A 22,795-nucleotide genomic window follows, 5' to 3' on the forward strand; every position below is an offset into this window, starting at 1 on the left:
TTCAATATGACACTGCGTCCATTGACAACATAAGACACAAGCATCTGTGGCCTGCTACCACACTAGGCCAAATGGAACACTGGGTTCGGAAGCGGCTGTAAAATCGTAAGTTCCAGCTAGTAAACTTCACCAAAGCAGGAGGGGCATATGGCACCTTGATTGCGTGAATGGTGAGTTAAAGATGTGTGTTTATCTAATCTAAATACTTTAAATACCAATTAAATATTTTGATAATTTTAGTTTTGCCGTACTATTTATTGCAAATTGTTATTTTACGAACGTTTCAAACATTGTTCACTCACTCAAATAATGATTTATAACTATTATATGGCCAATATGTTCCATCAAATATTATTTCTTAAGAATGGGCCGTTACATAGCAAGTCAGTACCTCCTTCTATTGTCCGCTGCCTTCACGCATCAACTAAAGCTTCCCATGCTGCTCCGTGCAGCTTATAAGCCAAACAGAGTAAGCTCCCTTGACACATCAAGGGAGGTAATATCATTTCGTGGGTGGGGACGCAGACTTATGTTGTCAGCAGAACGGGTTCGATTTCCCACACATGATCATGGGTAAGACACACGTCATAGCTTTGCTTCTTTCAGATATTCGCTATGAAGCAGACATAGATCTATATGTTTGACACTACTTAATATCCACAGGGAAGAAAATATATGTTTGACAACTATCTTCTTTATCGTGAGGAACAAGTTTCGGAATGTATATTTACTCCGGTGAATGACGATAAAGGAGTAAGTATATACTCCTAAACGTTGTGTTCCTCATAATAAAGAATTTGACATCCATAAATTCTCTTCCTTATGTGTATCACTTCTAAAAGCCATTCAAAGACTTCAAGGTATTGTTTATAAATAGTTTTCTACAGAGAATTCAGTGTCTCCTAAACCTCAAATAATCACACACGACGCATGCAGGTGTTTTATTTCAACAAATTTATTTATTGCTGAATAATGAATAAGAAGTGTTTATGCAGAGTTGATTTGTTTGGATATATGTTTTGTGAATCTTCAAACAGGTATGAAATATTTCTGTATACCGTATTATTCGACATAATAAGCGGCCAGGGTGCTCTCAAAATTAGAAATAGGGGGCTCTTATTAGAAAGTTGAAAGATAAATTTCGTGGTTTATGCTGACAGCCTGAAATCTTTATGTACGACAGATATATGTTTCCAGAATTTCATTGCCCATAATTAAGGGTGCATATAACACACGAGTGCGTATTATACGCGAATAAATAAGTCTTGTGTACATTGATCAATCGGAAGGGGTGCTATTTGGGATTGTTCACTTTTCAATATGTTAGCAATTATCGCCGTGGGCGCTTATTACGTCGAATACGGTATCTTTGATTTTTTGTACATTTTACTTTCAATAGCTAGATTTCCAGAACATCTAGTTCCGCATGACTACAATACTTTTAACCATTTCCGAGTGTCTCATGTGATAGTGGCACTACTGGGATGAAACTTACTCCCTCACTCACACACATCTTTCTCTGAAACACATGTTCACATCCATTCAGCATCAAACTGTGGGGATTCCGTGGGGTGGGGAGGATAGAATACATCCCCCACAACCCATGCGGGTCATTTGAGGTGACTCTCTATAGTGGGTGGTCCATCTTGGTGACTTGGTGAACAGTGTGTCTTCGTACCCGATGGCGTGGATTGCTGCTTATATCAATCACTGGAGTGTCTGGTTCAGACTATATTATTTCCAGGCGGACGGAAAATTACTGATTGTTGTGTTAAACAAGAAACATGCCAAAACCTTGTATTGCTCTCACTCACACTCTATATGCCATTGGTTAGCTTGTCACCACCGAGATGAAATGTGTCACTGTCTCCCAACTGATTTAGAGAACAAAACAAATAATTCATTCTTCTAAACATTTATTTCTTAGAATAATATTTACAAATGAATTCTTTGCAAACAAGTCAAGTTTCAAAAACTGTACATTCTGCTGGAGACGAGGTGAGCAGCGAAGGTGTTACAAACGCTGCTACTACCGCTGCCTCCAGCATCTAGCACTAAGTCTGCCGTATATCTGACAGAAATATGTACACTGGGCTTACATTGGTATATTGGCCTGCTACACTCACACATGCAGGCCAACATGCAGCTCATCCTGCCACGTGTTTACCAGTTGTTGAAATAGTCGGAATTCACCGTGCATATGAAGCTCACCAACAAAATGAGGTCAAGCAAATGCTAAATATTTCAAAATGTTCAACTCTACATTTTGTGATATAAATAATAAAAAAAAATAGGAAAAAAGCTGAAACATGTCAGGTTGGAGCATCTATGTATAACAATAATCTTTGGATAATTATTGACAGATTCGTCTCTCTGTACACAAGTATTTCATGTGGTGTCGCCGTCACAAAACCAATATATTTCATGTGCAGAAAGTATCATACAAAATTGTCTGAACAAGTTGAAAATAATTTGTCAAATTGATTTGATAGTCTATAATTCAATTGTGAAAACAATGTTTGCAATTTCAAAATTGTAACATGAGTTATCTCCCTTTGACCAGAAAAATTATTGTCTAAATCAGTTGGACTCCTGCAAAATTGGTTTCTAATCTGGTTTCTGAATGTTATTGTATAAAATTACACTGAAAGAAAGTGATGTTTTCCCGTTTCATCCGATTTCAAATTGATCAGACAGGACACAAAACATGGCATTCTTCCTGTGAACCTTGGAACTGGACAACCAGTAGCACTGTCAGGCTGTCATGTGGGTTATAGACATACAATCATATAGTAAGTAGCACCTTCAACAAATCATTTTGATTTTAACACTATTTTATTATTATACAAATTAAATTAGATGTCATTGTGAACAGACAGCTTGCTACGTTGGACCCTGAAATGTGACTAGATGGGCCTTGCAAGCATCACTTTTCATGCTCCACATGCAGAAAACTTAAGTGTGTCTGAATTAACGCAATTTGTTACCGTATTATTAATGACAGTTTGGTATTCTGACCAGCTATTAACCAAAAACAATATCAAACTTGCTGTAATTTTCTTTCTTTTTTAATTTTAAGTTTCACTGAAATGCAATAGAACAGACAATGGTGTTTTTGCTTGTCTAGACCTTGCACAGACCATAGTGTCTTGTTAGGCCAGACATTTCACAGACCATAGTGTCTTGTTAGGCCAGACCTTGCACAGACCATAGTGTCTTGTTAGGCCAGAACTTGCACAGACCATGGTGTCTTGTTAGGCCAGACCTTGCACAGACCATGGTGTCCATTTAGGCCAGAACTTGCACAGACCATGGACCTTGCACAGACCATGGTGTCCATTTAGGCCAGAATGTGCACTGACTATGTGTTTGAGCCTATGTTTGTTCTGTGTGTATCAGGTTGGATACATTGCTGAGATTCTGGAGACTGACAGTGATTTACTGTCATGACCAATAGGCAAACACTTGATGGGTGTAGAAAAACACAGTAGTGTCATAATTTTGAACGAACTTACATGAAACATATATATATAATATAAGAATATGATTAACCTGTTTTTTCTGTATTCATGTGTATCCTGATCTTAGGCAACCATAGCATTAAGTTTCCTCTTTTAACAGAACAACAAAGAAATACATTAATACTTAACCGACCATGCTACTTTCCTACCACTCCAATCAGTGTTTGCCTCCGAGCATGACAGCATAGATATAGCGTATACATAAAACCAACAGCTTTACTTTGTCCTCTGCGTGCAGTAATCACTGCACATGGCACTATAAATAAAAAGCTCAAACGTTTTGGTTGCCGTGACAACATAAATATACAAAAGCAATATTTCTACAAACTATGGTAAGCCAAGAGCAGTTGTCATGGTTACCAGATCACAAACATCAGACCCCAGTCGAAGCTGGTTTGTCTTTGCAAGAGACACACATACATCCCCACATAAAGCTTTCATTCATACCAATATTGAAGTCTTTGCACAAGTGTAACTTTTTTGTCTTTTTTTTCAGTCTCATTTTTTTTTTCTTGATGGCAGCAAGTAGAAATGCAAATGAAGCACATTGCATATATCTCCCTGCAGCAGGAAATTGTCTGCGGGATGACCTCGAGGTCAATGTTTGACCTTGAACTAGGATGACCTTGAGGTCATTATTTGTCCTGACACATTTGATGTTGTAGAGTAAAGGCTATGTCGCCCTGCAGTTCGGGCATGCAAGTAATATGAATAGCAACACCTTGAGGTATGATATTGGTCACATCCTACATAAGTTTCTATTTTGCATCCTTTCATTCTACTTAGTTCTACCGATGAGGCACACAGAATATATGAGATGAATGTCCATCCAATTAGGTGGCTGTGTTCTTTCATAAATACTGCACTTGTTCTAATGCCATGATTATGTGCTTTGGATCAGAGTAATACTTGAGAGGCTGATCTCTCGTTTCTGCACCTTGAAATCCATGTTATGAGTCCTTTCTCCTCAACATTTCAGAAGTCAAAGTGGCCGACATGACCATCCAGGGAAGTAATTCACAACTTCTACCTTCTTCTGAGCAATCCATGTCATGGTTACCTCCCTTAGTTCAAGGCAATCACTTCAAAATAGCACCTTCATAGCACAATATCAGTTTCAGATGTTGGAGATAGCACAAAACATACAAAACAAGCAGCAATGCTTCAAACACTGTGTCAACAGGAGTCCCAACACACTGTGTCGACAAAGAGCTCTGTTACAAAGTGTCAACAGGAGTCCCAACACACTGTGTCGACAAAGAGCTCTGTTACAAAGTGTCAACAGGAGTCCCAACACATTATGTCGACAAAGAGCTCTGTTACAAAGTGTCAACAGGAGTCCCAACACATTGTGTCGACAAAGAGCTCTGTTACAATCTGTCAAGAGATTTCCAAGACAATGTGTCGACAAATGTGTTCCAACACAATGCCAGGCTATCCAGGGGGAAAAGCATTTTGTACACACGACTAAAGCTGTTCCACCATTTTCCATCCTTCACCGATTTCCACCGATTTCCACATGTTTGTGCTAGATCCAAACTGCAGTTTGTTATCACAATGAGATGATATGACAAGACGTGGGTTCACATGACAATCATAACCACGCTCCCATGTCCTTCTCCAAGACGGCCGCTGCGTCCATTCGGCCCATGACACGAAGAACGTTCATAAGATCTGTAATGGCTGTCTCTTCTCGATGTCTGGCCTCCCACAGATCCAGGATGTGTTCAGTTGGACTTGGCTTTGTGGCAAAGAAGTTGATATACCTGCCAAACAAGATGGACATACATTACTTGTGTGTCATAGAGAAGATGAAGTTCTAGTTCTGTAGCTTAATACAACCTGGACAGAACTCAGTGGTAATGGTATGTATATGTTGTTCTTTTCCCCATTATCTTTACCCCACTCTGGTCCTCCTCCTCTCCATATGCACATCCATCATTTCGTATCTGCTCTGGACTTAAAACCTAACTGCATCACCTGATTACCTATTCCATCCCTCATCACATCATTCCACTACCCTCCACTACCATCCTAGCTATTTCCTCCACTACCATCCTAGCTATTTCCTCCCCTACCATCCTAGCTATTTCCTCCACTACCCTCCACTACCATCCTAGCTATTTCCTCCACTACCCTCCACTACCATCCTAGCTATTCCCTCCACTACCATCCTAGCTATTTCCTCCACTACCCTCCACTACTATCCTAGCTATTTCCTCCACTACCCTCCTACCTAATTCCACCCTTGATAGTCCTTTGTTTGTTCCAGGAAGCAACATCCCAACCACACCCTCCTCCCACAACCAATCTCACCACCCAAGTTCACCCCCACCACACCCTCCTCCCACAACCAATCTCACCACCTAAGTTCATCCCAACCTCTCCAACTGATCCTCACCATCCAAATCAATCTCACCACCTCAACTTCCACCCAATCTCACGCCACAACCCTCAACAGTCTAGAGAATTATTCTCATGAACCAACACCTGTGTAGGACAAAATCCCCCGATCTGAGTGTCCCCATCACGTTCTACCAGGAACTGTTTCGACCCCACATGTAGGACGGTAAATGTATACAAAAGGAACACACAAAAGAATCCCTCCACAACTCACATTACGCTACAATCTAGTTGTTCTACAGTGTTGAACAGGCAGAGCCTCATAAGAAATGCACCTGTTTATTGGTGCAAACTTATCCCAGCATGTCATCACAAACTTAAACGGAATCATGGCATCCCCGTCCATGTCCGTATCCAAGATAGGCAGGAGACAATACAACTCCTCTACCCAGTCTCCAAACTTACATTCTCTCATGCTGAAAAAACATTCTTGGGAGAAACGACACTAGCATATGATACATTCTAACTGTGGTCAGCGTGATAGGTGACAGTGTGTTAGTGTTTAGATGGTTTCAGTGTGAGGGAATACTGTCAGTCAAATCTTGTTGCTCTAGTAGATTCTTATCTAACGAAAACATTAGAAAATACCAGCATCTAAACTCCCCGGCTGATTGATGGGGAAACATCTAGTTGGGCCTCCCCTTGATACATCACAGCTATGGGAGGAATCCAGGGCCTGTTTCACAAAGGAAACCTAGTGCTATGAATATGTAGCAACTTCTATACTTTAACTTGACTTATGACAGTTCTAGCAGTTAAAAGCTTTCATGAAACAATTTTTAAGGCCTTTGCTAACAGGAAAACTCCTACACTTTAACATAGACGCAGTAGTAACAGTAGTCGTAGCGCTAAGATTACTTTGAGAATAGGGGTCCCAGGGTCAGCATCTGAACCTATCAAGTTACTTACAATTATTCACAAATAAAGAAAACAGCTTTCTCAAGAAGCTCAGCTACTTCATAATCCTCATCTCCTGAATACCTATATATCATTTTCTTCAACATAAAAGAAACATTTTTAACCCGAATGCATCTATTTAGCTACAGTATTAGATCAAAAACATAGGCTTCACACGCCAGTTGAATTAAATATATTGATATATTTATACCAGGGCAGCATCTGTTGACACCCTGTTTCACGATTCCTTGAATATTCAAAAAGTGGAAGCGATAAATAAAACTTGAAAGATAAAATGTCATTTATCTCGTGAATGTAAACTGTTCTTTGTCAGAGAAGGAATATGATACATGAGCTAACAGGCAAAATGATTCGACATACTTAACACAATTTCCTGCATGAACGGCCAGCGTATACATGTAAATTATTAACCGTTTCAACAAGCATACAAAAACCAACCTAATAGGCCTACTCTTTTCCAACCTTCTGACCCTTTTCTTTTAAAAGCCTTAAACCAAGGAAAAGTATAAGTGGCCTCAAACAGGAGATACTATTCCATTAAGTGTAACTGTCTGCAGTCACACTTTACACAACACCGCAAGCATCAGGAACAGACACAGCCCTTCACTGCCAGATGTCAGAGCTAGTTGGAGATGACGTCATCTGCTATTTCTACACCTGTCCTCAAAAAACAAGTCATATGTTTCTCCTTCATCAGAAAAAGTTTCAATCCGTCATATGACATGATATATCTGTGGCCATTGATACGTACCTATCTACAGACAGGGTGCGTGCGAGCATCCTCCAGTCGTTGCCCCGCGAGTTGGGGGGATCCAGGAGCATGCAGAGTTGGCCCTTGATGTGTGGCGGCAACCTGAACAAAGAAACAGTGCGGAGAATTAATAAAACAAACAGGCCCATTTATTTACTCTGAACAGCCAGCTACAGTATGATGCAAGGGGTTGAGGAAGCACTGTATGATGTAAGGGGTTGAGGAAGCACTGTATGGTGTAACGGGTTGAGTAAGCACTGTATGATGCAAGGGGTTGAGGAAGCACAGTATGGTGTAAGGGGTTGAGTAAGCACTGTATGATGCAAGGGGTTGAGGAAGCACTGTATGGTGTAAAGGGTTGAGGAAGCACTGTATGGTGTAAGTGGTTGAGGAAGCACTGTACGGTGCATGGGGTCGAGGAAGCACTGTATGATGTAAGGGTGGAGGAAGCACTGTATGGTGTAAGGGGTCGAGGGGGCACTGTATGGTTTAAGGGGTCGAGGGGGCACTGTATGGTGTAAGGGGTTGAGGAAGCACTGTACGGTGCAAGGGGTTGAGGAAGCACTGTATGGTGTAAGGGGTTGAGGAAGCACTGTATGGTGCATGGGGTCGAGGGGGCACTGTATGGTGTAAGGGGTCGAGGGGGCACTGTATGGTGTAAGGGGTTGAGGAAGCACTGTATGATGTAAGGGGTTGAGGAAGCACTGTATGGTGTAAGGGGTTGAGGAAGCACTGTACGGTGCAAGGGGTTGAGGAAGCACTGTACGGTGCAAGGGGTTGAGGAAGCACTGTATGGTGCAAGGGGTTGAGGAAGCACTGTATGTTGTAAGGGGTTGAGGAAGCACTGTATGGTGTAAGGGGTTGAGGAAGCACTGTATGGTGTTAGGAGTTGAGGAAGCACTGTATGGTGCAAGGGGTTGAGGAAGCACTGTATGGTGTAAGGGGTTGAGGAAGCACTGTATGTTGTAAGGGGTTGAGGAAGCACTGTATGGTGTGAGGGGTTGAGGAAGCAAGGTGTCCCGTTGGGGGTCAGGTCAGTTAGTGGCAGGACAACTTTTTATTTTATTTAACCTTTTCTTTTAAATTTAAGTTATTGTCTCCCTATGTTTAAGCGGCATTTGGAGGATCAATGGCGATCGGGTTGATTTATAGATTTCAACTTCTGGTTATTTCAGGGTGATCTTTTGCAACACATGCTAGCATCTTTTGTTTTTGGCTCTCGTTTATAATTGTAAGGTTTTTTATTCAAATACAACATTCTATTTCAAATAGTGTGGACAAGGGTGTCTCTTAACAGGTCAACAATATGATGAAGTGTCAACTGTCGGTAAGCTAATCATCAGTCTCAACCAGGCCCCGTTCCACAAAGCGATCATAGCGCTAAGACGCCTGTCATAAGCCTCAGTTAAAGTATGGGAATTATGACCATCCTAGCTTAGTGCTAAGACAGTTGTAGCACTAAGATGATCGTAACTCCCACACTTTAACTGAGGCTTATGACAGGCGTAGCACTAAGATCATGTTGATGAACGGTGATGAAATGTGATGCCGTATACCATAACCTTGCTTGCAGGGAGGCATAGGACCAACAATATAGGGAGTTTATGATTGCACCATTACCCCCATGAACAACATCTAGCTTTAAATATTTGCTTTATTATTTTACTGACATTTGTAACATGGATTGAAAAACATGTGAGACAACGAAATTGGCAGACTACGAAAACCTTGACAGCAGGTGAGACTTGAGTTATGAAATGAGCAGCTAGACCTACTTTCAGGCCTTTATGATCGAGAGGTTTGCGATAAGTTTAGATCAATTTATATCTTGTTTGACAGATTAATAAAAATATAAAGCATATCGACAGTGTTGATTCAAGTTAGTTCTCTATATTTTCGGTTCAGGGTCTGAGAGACTAACAACTACTCAGTTCAACATGACGTGCTTATACCCATCTAGCACAACTACAAAGGAGATATCATTTGAAGTTTATGTACGTGAATTTTCAAAGTTTGATACAAAGGAAGTAGAAAATTAAGCAATTTGGTCTGTTTACGTCATTTTAATCACAACCAGATATCCACACTAATGTGTGGACGCAACAACAAACTCTCCACCGCAGCGACATCACTCCTTGGCACATCAAAGCAATCAGCAGCAGATATTTACTTGCACATCTAAACTCAAGGCTGTAACAAATGTTAATATTTGTTGACCCTATATCACACAGATGGTGTAGGAAGCTCAGATATGATGGGGCAACCACATTGCGTCAAAAACCAGTCTTTGTTGTCATGGCTTTCGACAAATTAATCACCCTTCCAAAGAAACAGAAACCGCCAAAAAAGACGATACATGTTATACATTTATTTTCTTTGTGAAAATAAAAAGTTGTGCTTTCATGGCGGCAAGATGGCTGAAGTACTTTGCCTTAGATCAGTGTGTATTTTTATTGTTAAATCATGTACTGTTTGCCCTGGGGCCTCTGTAATATGAGTAATGTTTTCCTGCAGGCTATTTATCTGTTATGTAAGAAATATGCAAGCGCCATGTGGGTTCGCTCGTTAAGCATCTCGTTAGAGATTTAATATCACTGTCTTCCTACAGATTTGTTTCATCAAAGAAACATAAGATATAAACAGTACCACAGAATTAAAGATTTAGCAATGTTTAAGCGATAGTTCTAGGGGCATATCCTTAAGATATCTGTATGAGTAAATGTGTATACTTTTTAACTCATCAAATATAATAATAAGAAGAGAGTTTGTCTTTCGAAAAAAGAGTGTTTGTCTTTCTAAAGAAAACCTGAATATTTTAATAAAATTCAAACATCTAAATAAAACCATACAATAACATTCTAACAAAATAAATTAAAGATTTAATATCTTTAAATACGAGTTTATTGAAATTGCTTTCATTTATAATAAAACAGAAAAATCAGCTGTAGCTGAAACTAGTGTTTAGGCTTTGCCTAATTGGACCATATTTCCTCTATTAAGAACACGTATTGAAAAACATTTCAAAACGTTACCCCAAACCTAGACCAATAGATGCCTTAACAGAGGAAACAGTTTCTCACATTGATTAAAACCTGTGACAATTTACCAACCTGAAGACTTGTGCTGACGGATCAAGTGTTACCATGGAGCTAAACCCAGAGCTAGTGCCAGAGGAGTTAGTCGTTACCGTTGACGACCTGCCTTTCAAGGTACCAGACGGAGTTGGACAGGAAGGGATTTTCTGCAGAGTCAAGAATAAACACTATTAATACTCCTAAATACCAACACAACAATTTGAACAAAGTACAATATCGTTCATATTTCAGATAAGAAGAACAAACACCCTGCACATGCAGGCCACCCAAATCTTGCCTCTTCACAGTTGAAAATAAGAAAAAACAAATTCAACCTGATTCAGAGATTTATGTCTGGGTTCTCTCCAAACAACAGTAGCAATTACAAATGTGGAGAGCCTTCTCAACTCCTGACAATGTTTGTCGGAATTCTGTCTATTTTGGATCCCAGTCAAGTAGACCCAAGGAAAAAAGGAGGTAACTACGGTCAAAGTTCTTAATTTCCTTTGCAAATGATAAATATTGATTTAAACATTTTCTAAATCTGCATATGAGGCAAGTAAAAATGCCAAATGCTGTCTAAAACATTTACAGCTGAGGTCACTGATGCAGAAGGGGTTCACAGTTTTTCAAGACCTAGATTAAAAATAAGGGGACATTTTGGTGAAATTAGTGATGGTTATCTTGTCAGTCTAATATTTCAAAACTAAAATACTTTTTTTAAATCTTGATTTCTTCAGGTATTACAAAAAAATATCATTCTGTCCAGATGCTGAATGGGTTATGATACTTCATACCCTAGTGTCTGTTATTATTTTAAAAAACAGAGGTCGTTCTTAAAGGTGTGTTCCACCCTGGGAATTAGTCTGGGATGCCTTTTACCTAATGTCAGCCACTGCAAGAGGACATGCAATGAGAAAAATCACCATTGTATTATTAATTGCTGTAAGAAATAAATAAATATTCAGTGACAAGCATAATCCTTTTGACGTTTTGGAAATATAAAATACTCGATTATGACTGTATATGTCTGTACATGTGTTATAGTATTGAGCAAAATTCATCATTGAATTATGAATTGATAAAAAAATTGAACGTAATAAATAAAAATCACTCCTGTAGTTTTAAAAATAGAATGTTTCCAATAACTTCTAATAAAGTTAGGACAAACTTTTCCGACATGTTCCTTGCAGATAAACTTATATGAATCTACAAACAATTCATGTCAATGCACTTCTATAATAACAGAGGTAATATATTTCATTAAGAGATTTAAAACATACTTGGGAGTTGAAAGGAATACAAAACGGTTTGCTCTTGCCCATCCCCTCCAGATATTAAAATCTGAACATTATTTTCATACACAATAAAGTTAGTTTGAAACTCCCAGCCCCCATTTGAACACTGACATCTACATCCGCTATCACTTTCAAACATCAGACTTTCAATAAACTTCAAAAATATTTTCAAGGAAATATTGCAAATCCCTCCTCTCTCAGACATGTCCCTAATTAAACAAGGAGTATAAAACTGCTATATAAATGATTATGTATCTTTTATGTCAAAAAGAATATATTTCTGGGATAATATTAGCTGAACTGACTGACAGTTTGTAGTAATGGACATGTGTTATACATTTCAGGCCATCACCAGTGTGGCAGCGCCGTTTTGGGAGGTTACATTAAAGTTTATATGGGGGTAGCACGATAATATCCTCCCCTACTGCAAATTTGGGTAAGTTTTGAAGCTACAAGCTTAATTCAATCGTAAAAAAAACTTTGACAGTTTATAGCATTTTAGTGATATCAAAGATCTGATAAAACATCAAAGCCCGATCGTTAAGTGATGAAAACTGAATCCGGACTCCGCTGCCTACTGAATGAAGATAACAGCCTGCTTGAGATATTCTACACATGGTTATTTGAACACTTAACCATTCTGTGTATAAAATCTGACATTAAAATTTAAAATATTGTTCAAAAACACTTTAACCCTGAATAATCTTTGCAATAATACAAGTCTCATACTTTACATAAATCAAATACTTTCCTTTTAACACTCACACTAATTTTTTTTTAAAAAGAAGAGAATTTAAGGATGTCATCTTCTCTATTAGGGGGAACACAATGTTCCTTAGGAGTAAGTAAATACATCGATACATTGTGCTCCTAATTATAAAGAATAAAAAACATCCATAAATTTCTCTTGATGTGTATCACTTCGAAATGCCTTTTTCATACTTATTTTTTGCAAGTATATAAGTCTCATATTCTACATAAATCAATATTTTCCTTTAAATTAACATATACTGATATGATCGAAAATAAATCATAACTACTCTAAATCTCAAGCCATATGTACAAAGGTTCCTGTCTTAACACACACAGCAGCAGGTTTGCTGTAAGACCACTGGATGTGTCCTGTGAATGTCTCTCTATACTGTAGGTTCTTGCTAAGCCTCCTCAAACAAATGTCGATTGGGATCCATGCTATCAGTTACCTGCCCCAGGTACAGAAAGCTCCATGAGGACCTCGGATTCAGTCTGTAAGTAGCCCCGAGACAAGCTACGATCTTCACCTGATGCACAAATCCCTGCGATGTTCTCCCACAACAAGACTGCTTGTTTGTGGGTTTATTATCTTAGGGGGGAGGGAAAGAAGTCTTTGATAGTCTCTGACAGATGATGCTGATCTGCCAGGAGCTTCAGAACAGGTCTTTGGTACATCTCGTACTGGGGAAGATTTCTACTAGGTTTTGAATCATGATTTTTGAAGATTTTGAATGGCAAGGCATGTAATTTATCATTTTATTTTAATTATCATTGTCGCACAGAGAGTGAGTTTGGTTTTACGCCACTTTTAGAAATATTCCAGCAATATCACGGCGGGGGACACCAAAATGGGCTTCACACATTGTACCCATGTCGAGATTCGAACCCGGGTCTTCGGTGTGACAAGCGAACGCTTTAACCACTAGGCTACCTAACCACCCCTTATTGTCCCATAGGATACTCCATCAATTTGATAGTTCCTCCCAATCTTCTGCCATAGCTTGGCAGTACCAGTGGAAACCTGATCACCCAGTGACTCTGGGCCAATAGTTAGTGTGTTACCATATCACCATGTCACTATGTTCAACTCTAGGCCAACAGTTAGTGTGTTACCATATCACCATGTCACTATGTTCAGACTCTGGGCCGATAGTTAGTGTGCTACCATATAACCATGTCACTATGATCAGACTCTGGGCCAATAGTTAGTGTGTTACCATATCACCATGTCACTATGTTCAGACTCTGGGACGTGGGTAATGGCATGTGGTCGTACCCCAATGACGTGGATTGCTCATAATATCAATCACTGAATTGTCTGTCAGATTGATTATTCACAAGCTGCCATTATACTGCTGAAATATTGCTAAATCAGGCAGTAAATAACAACAGAAACACAAGAAGACCTTCATTGTCTCACTGTGTTGGGAGATGATAATGAATAACAACTGTAGACTATATCACTTGTTAGAGGGGTACACAAAGTACGTGATCTAGACTACCAGTTGTCAGACTTTCATTTTTGTGGGAGCCTTGGCAGCTGAATGGGTTAGATCGCTGACTTTGTGTGGTGGCGATTAGGTGCCTCATTTGGCAGTGTGGGACTCAACCCCCAAAAGTCCTAAAATCTGAACCTAAAACTATCCCCAGTATAACATTAAGGTAGTTACAATTGACCACTTTCGTAATGGCACAGTGTTCATAACTTTTGAAATTGTAAGCCGCTAGTGCCTCACCTCCTTGAGGTTGCTGACTATCTGCAGGACTTGTCTGTTACTGAGGATGGCCTTCTGGTACACCTGGATCTTACAGCTGATCTTGTACTGGGACCGGTCAATCAACTCCAGGCTGAAGGAACAGTGCAAGTTATTCTGGTTTCCGCTCCAAATGTGTCGGAATGGAATTTCCTGAAATTCAAACAGACAAGTTAGACCACATACACGTTGTTGATCCTTTTATCAAATGTCACCTCTTCATCATCAGCAATCGTCACACACACAACCACCTCATCTCAATGAAGGCTGAAATGTATCTCAGGTCACCTCACATCTCAACACAACATGTTCTTTATAGCTTACAAACTTTAAAAAATTAGGTTATGTATGAATTTACAACCCAATTTATTTCAATTTTATCATCCAAATAAACCTGATTCTCCCAGCTCCATGCAGTTATTAAGGGGGGCACGGGTGGCCCAGTCGTCTAAGGCGCCGCGATTCGCTGTGCAGAGTTGCGTCCCTTGGGCACGCCAGAAATCTATGATTGTGGGTTCGAATCCCGGTTCGCCCCGATTATGTTTCTAGGTTTGTCAGCACCATACCCGTGCTCGTGGGTTTCACCGAAGTGGTAAACGTCTGAGACCTGCATCACTTCGGGCTTTCCTCCCACATTAAGCTGACACGCCGTGATATAACTGGAATACTGTTAAAAGCGGCGTTAAACCCAACTCACTCACTCACTCACTCACTCAGTTATTAAGAATTGAAGCAATTTTAATGATGCATACAAAATCGTATTTAAGATCCGTCAAACCTATCATTTCATTTTTTAATGCCTTGGGTCATGAGATTTATCAAACACCCTGCTGTTTTCTTAAACCTGTGACCTTAAAATCAGCCATTTCATCTCTCAATCCAAACATTATTCAAAGCAGGGAGAAGGGGTCTCGGGGCTCTACCATGAGGCTATTTGTATTGCAAATGGGGCTTGGCTTTATAAACAGTGTTAAACTTCCCATATCATAAAACAGCTATCTGACTATTTGACCCTTACACAGATGCAGATGTTAAACTTCTTAATGAGCAATTTTAACATTTTTAACTATGAATGTTATCTAACATGTCCAACTGAGAGGCGTTTCAGTCATAATTGATAACATTCGTGATGACTGATAACAAATATGATGGGCACACATTTCAAAATTACCAAAGTGATTGCTGATGTGTTGATTGTTTATCAAAACATCAAAAGAATCGTAATAAACAGAGAAGTATAATGACGTCATTTGAGAGTCAAGATTCAAACATTTCTCGATCCAAAACTCATAAATATTTCTCAAAAAGGAAAAACCTTCAATTCCACAACAACAAAGTTTGGAATCGAGAAATATCAGTGGTTTGTAAGCAAACCAACATCAAAATCACTGAGCAATGAAAAATAACAGAATGTTTATGTAAATAATGCTTCTTGGATACATACATGAACTCATTTCAAAAAGTCACTGCAAGTTTATTACACTCACAGATATCTGTACCCTCAAAGATACAGTTTTCCTGATATCACAATCTTTCTTCTTAACTTTCAAAGTTATGCTCATTTTTGAGTTGCATTCTACATATTTTTGAAATATTATGTAAAAATTAGTTCACAAGAGAATCTTGTTTTATAAGTATAAAGTATAAGTATAAGCCTAGTGATACTGTGAGCATTTAGGGGAACCTATAGTCTGTACAGCCAAGAAGATATAACATGACAGTTTCTCATGAACTTTAACAGCAGTACACATTAAGACAATGTCTAGTTCTGTTTACCTAATACTGTTCACCATGATGACCCCAGATGTACAGAAAGGTTAAACGGAGCTTCCCACCTCTTAATACACTGGTCTTTATTAATTGTCACTGCATAACAAATAATTGCCCTTAATCTAGCACTGGTATGGGGTTGACATATCGGAAACAATATTTCCGAAACGGAAGCCAATATATTAGGATAAGAGAAGCCAATGACGATTTGGACTCCAAGATATACATAGACTGTTGTGTACTTGGAATAGCTCGGATAGATAATATTTACATACATCATTCCATTAACCTGTCTTGGGAGTATGGGAAATTAATTTCAACAGAGAAGAATTCTGGAAGTCTGTTAAAAGGTTAAAGTTTAGTCATGTGTTTGGCACATGGTGACAGGCAGTTGCTCAGTGTTACTTAGGTTAAACGATGAAAAGGAATTCTCCATACAATGTTACACGATTCAGCTGTTCTATGGTTTCATAGAAAAACAAATGTTTTGTCTAATTTAATATAATTTCTATATTTAATATTGGTCATTAAAACAGAAAAAATACAATGGTCTGTTCCCTCTCAATATAAATAACGAAGATATCAAACAAAAATCATATGATCAGATGATTACAAATTGTGCGGACAGCAATTATTAGAACCAGTTATGAGAAGATTATGAATTCCTTGTCTGAGGATGCAGAGAGACCACTCATAAACAGTTGTGCAGAATGCAGTATATATGAATCACCTTGGTGAAATGGATATAATCACAATCTTATTAAAGGTTTTGGTGGTCAGATAACAAGGCCTCCACTGCCAACATGGCAGTATGGGAAAATCTGCCTTGTGGCAGTTAAATGAACTGGTACGGAGAGCCAAAAAATGGCTGAACTTTTCAAGTAATATAGACAAAAACACCACATGATCAATTGCTTTCAAATACAACAAACATGCATCATTGTATCAAATTTGATGAAAATGCCTCTGATATCTGATGTAATCATATTGCAATCCCCTCAGCTACATCAAATACGAAAGTTTTTTCAACCAAAGCTTTTCTCATCAAACAACAAACCCAATATTTCAAAATTTCAGCAGAAATAAGCTGTGTTCACTGGGCAGACTCCAATCTTATACCAAGGAGGTCACGAAGTTGGGTGATAAAAAGCTGAAGGTTTCTAGCTTGTATTTAGAGGAAATTGATGGGTTATCAAATTGGTCTTTAAGCTGTCACATGGTATGAGGCAGGTAATCTGTCTTCCTGCTTCCCAGGGGAGGTAACTCTGGTGTAATACATCAACAGGTTTTTTTTACACAAGGGAGCATCAAAGCCCGAAATTCTAATTGAGACAAAAAGTGTAACTGGCGAGTTGCATACACAATCATTGGAATTCAACTACTTCCCAATTACACAAAGTGACACTTTTTTGGTATGTTAATCCCGAAAGCAAAAAACATGATTGTAAAGAAAAAAATGGGATATTTTGAATTCATAATATAAAATATTCTGTTGTTGTTTCATCAAGTCTTAAACACATATACAACTGCTGGGACTGATGGAATAATTTTTGCAAATTCTGATCATGTACATAACTCAGAAGTTCAATTTTTTTCTGAACAAGATTAAAACATAAACGTGAATATAAAAAAATCATCCGAGATGTTTTACTTTTATTGATTTGCATGAGAATTATAAATATCTATTCCACGAAAGCCAAAATTATACTTCTTTGTCCAAATATTTTTTAAATGATCTCACATGCTCAAAAAGGTAACAAATGATTCCTCGAGCTGCACAAGAAACACGCTGAAATGACTTACTTTCTGCTATAGATACACCCATAACACTATACAACTGAAACCTCAGCGAGACAAATAAATACAAGATATGAACCATTATGAGCCATTAGATGATCCGATGCATAGAAAGGCTGATTGCTTGTACAAATAATCACTGCAACTGCTCTGTACACATGATCTTCCAAAGAGGCAACAGAATCCTTCAGACAACCGATGCTCTAGTGGTTCTGCCTTAGAATTTTTTTCAGTTGATGCCCCTATCTGCCGGATCAACTGTGTTGGCAAGAGGAGGGTTTATTTAGACTAGTTGTTGAGGTAACATATGTTTTGACACACACAAATCAACAATTTATCTACAAATGTACACTTTTTACCTTATATCAGCAAAACAGCTGAACAAATTTTTCTTTTGTGGGAGATAAAGACATGTTTTTGGGAGTAAGTTGTACCTATTTATATCCCCTGTAGACTGTTGTAACAGGGATTGGTCATGATATGGTTAATATGAAACTTGTTACATCACAAATCTCCTCAAGGAAAATGGTTGCTCTTTTCACTAGATCGGATCCAACAATATACTCTCGTAACATCAATAAACAAAATCTTTGAAACATTTCTTTTCGGCAACATTACAACTCATTCACCTAATATATTGTTTTGTTTGTATTTTTGCTCTTAATTTGCTTCTATTGAAGATATTATTTAATTTTGTGGTTGTTTCCGAGCCAGGATCCTGCCACAACAATGTGGAATGAAAGCCTTCTGTAGTAGCCCACATCAACCTGACCAAACACAATGGAATCTTCCTGTGCCTCATCAGCCAATCGCTGGACACCCAGGAGAGGTTGTCCACAATGTTAGCGTACCTGATAGTTTGCAGCAAGTTTACTTCTCCACCCTGGAGAGAGTTCTTCTATGGTGAGACAAAGATTGTTGCCGCCATCTTGGAATGGAATCTGTTTTGGTTTGTCAAGGAGACGACCTCCAAGTCTTCGTTCTACTTGAAGGACACCCTGGAACACATTAGTGCCGAGATATAAAAGCATTCTTAGCTTAAAGAAATGTCAGGTTTTGGTGTGTATATAAGACAATGGTCCTCATCTGAGGTAGAAGTTTAGAGACACTCGACATTGTTATATATGCTCAATAGTCACATGAGACATGAGCAATACATGCTCCACAGTCACATGAGACTTGCTATATATGCTCCACAGTCATATGAGGCTTGCTATATATGCTCCACAGTCATATGAGGCTTGCTATATATGCTCCAGTCACAAGACTTGTAAAATATGCTATACAGTCATGAGGCTTGCTATATATGCTCCACAGTCATATGAGGCTTGCTATATATGCTCCACAGTCATATGAGGCTTGCTATATATGCTCCAGTCACAAGACTTGTAAAATATGCTATACAGTCATGAGGCTTGCTATATATGCTCCACAGTCACATGAGACTTGCTATATATGCTCCACAGTCATATGAGACTTGCTATATATGCTCCACAGTCATATGAGGCTTGCTATATATGCTCCACAGTCATATGAGGCTTGCTATATATGCTCCAGTCACAAGACTTGTAAAATATGCTATACAGTCATGAGACTTGCTATATATGCTCCACAGTCATATGAGACTTGCTATATATGTTCAATAGTCACATGAGACTTGCTATATATGCTCCACAGTCACATGAGACTTGCTATATATGCTCCAGTCACAAGACTTGTAAAATATGCTATACAGTCATGAGGCTTGCTATATATGCTCCACAGTCATATGAGACTTGCTATATATGTTCAATAGTCACATGAGACTTGCTATATATGCTCCACAGTCATATGAGACTTGCTATATATGCTCCAGTCATGAGACTTGTTATATATGCTCCAGAGTCACATGAGACTTGTCTTATTCTATTTCAGTTTCAGGAAACAGTTTGACATGCATTGTAATCATAACGGATAAGTTTCACACCAACTTTGTCATGTTTGTCTCCACTGTTAATCATGAATAGAAAAAGCTGCACATACCTCTAGAGCGTCCTGCGTGTCCTCCACGACATAGACTCTAATACTGTAATCCAGAGAGGGAGTTATTGCAGGAGCAAAGGCTGCCAGGCGGAGAATCTTCACTGCCCGGCCACCACCTACAGATTCACCAATCAGGGCGTAGCGATTCAAAGAATCTGTGACAAGGTGGCAGTGGTCGGCGTCCAGTTGCATGTAGAGAGGTGTGTTGATCGTCTCATGTCCCAAGGTCACCAGGCGCTGCAAGGGGAAGTGAAATGTTAGAGTCTTGGCACACCTGGAGTATAATCTAAGATATGGAGAAACAACAACTAAATCCATGTGCCAGGTACCATGGGACACCATCTTGTTAAAGTTTCTCTCATACAGACTGAACATCCCTCAAACATTCAAAAGCTGGGCTTGTTGTAGGGCCACAGGCTTATCCCTGCAACACAACAGTCACGTAAATAGTGCTTCCAGGTACCACTTACAGGACATGAATAATGATGACAAATTAGATAATATCATTTTCAGAGTAAAAAGTCTAAAAAGTACTTTTTTTCATTAAAAAATTATGACAGCATATAATTTGCTTTAATTAAAATGCTGTTATTATATTTCAACCAGCTTTACCAAAATAAATATATACACTGTCTTCATACATCTCACATAATTATATACACCACCTTTATATATCCTAAATATATATACCGATTTTATATCTTTTCCTCATAAATATATACACCTTCATAAATCCTAAATGTAACTATACACCTCATTCATATATCCTACATAAATACAAACAACTCATTCACATATCCTCAAAAATAATATATACACCACCTTCATACATGTATATCCTAAATAAATATATACACCACCTTCATATATCCTAAATAAATATATACACCACCTTCATATATCCTAAATAAATATATATACACCACCTTCATATATCCTAAATAAATATATACACCGCCTTCATATATCCTAAATAAATATATACACCACCTTCATATATCCTAAATAAATATATATACACCACCTTCATATATCCTAAATAAATAAATACACCACCTTCATATATCCTAAATAAATATATACACCGCCTTCATATATCCTAAATAAATATATACACCGCCTTCATATATCCTAAATAAACCCACATATGATGTTTGAAAACATAACTACTGTATTGCAGACATTCCACGACACATTCATGACTATTTCATCCCTAATCCCACACACAACAGTCCAAAAGATTTATCCAAACATGTCTAAACTGGTTATAACATTGACTTTCTCTCCCTATGATCTGGATTACAGTTAATACACTTTATAGACAGAATCCTAGTAAATCTGTCAACAGTGCGACGTATTTTCACTTTTCGATTCTAACAGGTTTAACCACACCACAACGGCAAACTCAAGAGAAATCATAAAATGAATTAACGCAACATCCACTTCCTAATTAACCCAGAGAGAGGAGATTTATGCTATCACTAGGCACAAGACCAGCAACCCAAATCCTCTAGCTTATTTGGAAATTTTATTATCGAGATTTCCTTGCAATAACGTTACCACCAATATTTTATCTTGGACCATCGAACGTTTTTTATCCAACCCCCTTCTTTGGCTTCAATTGTTGACGTGCAATCATGGATTGCTTTTTATTTGCGCAACAGCATCGTTGCATTACTCCCTCGACTGATGTTTTGTGATTCAAATCGGCCAGGGCCATAAACCACTATGAGTCAGTTGTTTCCTCCATCGAGCAGGTTTATTGCCAGTTACATGATTACCAATTTTCACATTAATGATTTCGTCTTGTGAAAAATACCATTTAGACCTAACGTGACCCATAAAGACAGCAATTTCACCTCTTGAAATTTCTGCAATCATCGAGAAATGCAATCATTAAAAAAATTCTTTAATATTGTTCTAATCTAAATTATCATATAGCATGTCTGATCTTATCATTGCTTTGACACAATTTATTCCATAACACAAATTTTACTGTCCTCTATCTCATAAATATCATCAGCCTTCAGTCTTAAATGAACAAAATGAAGGGACAAGCAAATTCATTTTTCAAATCAATTAAAATATTTCAATCAGGGCTAAGCCCTAGCTTTCTGATCCATTAATAAATAAATTGATGTTTATTTTTAGTACTGAAATAAATTATTGATATCAACAATGCGATTCATCTGTTGCTGAATAGTGCTTTGTGAGCAGTTTTTGCAAATCTAAGTTGCAAGTTTGTACTCCAGTCATGTTAGCCGAAATTTCCTTTGATAAATTTCAGCGTGAAATCTTAATTTCATCTTGCGATTAATTTTATCAAATCTGAACAAATATAAGCCTTGATCTAATTCAATGTCATTGTAATTATATGGTCTGGTTCACAAACTGTCATAATATCACAAAAGGGTTCATAATATTTTTTTCCAAATGACAAAGCAGCTTGAGCAATCGTATCCAATGTATTTATATCAAAGGCATCGCATGTCAGAAACGGTCATGTGTGAAATGATCTTGCTAATATCAATTGTTATTCTTTGAAATTGTCAGGAAAATTATGTCAAATTACATATTTCTTTAAGGTTATCTCAGTATGGTGATTCAAATGAAAGGGTATTAATTCTACTTTGAAACAAATGGCCACACACAGTGTCCTTTCATTATAGAGTTTTATAAAAGAAATTTTTTTTTCACTTTCGAATGTGTCAGTTTTTCCACTTTTTTTCATTTC

General features: G+C 38.1%; 1 protein-coding gene across 1 annotated transcript in view; it reads right to left on the minus strand.

Moving 5' to 3' along the window:
* Positions 1-1,954: 1,954 nt before the first annotated feature.
* The window catches only part of LOC139468535 (netrin receptor UNC5C-like), a 421,042-nt gene continuing 400,201 nt past the window's right edge, over positions 1,955-22,795 (minus strand). The window contains exons 18-23 of the mRNA XM_071250571.1: positions 20,062-20,298; positions 18,891-19,037; positions 14,455-14,625; positions 10,704-10,834; positions 7,594-7,695; positions 1,955-5,287 (exon numbers count right to left, since the gene is read on the minus strand). Of these exons, the coding sequence (XP_071106672.1) occupies positions 5,116-5,287; positions 7,594-7,695; positions 10,704-10,834; positions 14,455-14,625; positions 18,891-19,037; positions 20,062-20,298 (960 nt within the window). The 3' untranslated portion in view covers positions 1,955-5,115. The remainder of the gene's footprint in view (positions 5,288-7,593; positions 7,696-10,703; positions 10,835-14,454; positions 14,626-18,890; positions 19,038-20,061; positions 20,299-22,795) is intronic.

The sequence above is a fragment of the Haliotis cracherodii genome, unplaced genomic scaffold (assembly GCF_022045235.1).
Source record: "Haliotis cracherodii isolate W230 unplaced genomic scaffold, xgHalCrac1.p SCAF_2, whole genome shotgun sequence".
NCBI classification, from domain to species: Eukaryota; Metazoa; Mollusca; class Gastropoda; order Lepetellida; family Haliotidae; genus Haliotis; species Haliotis cracherodii.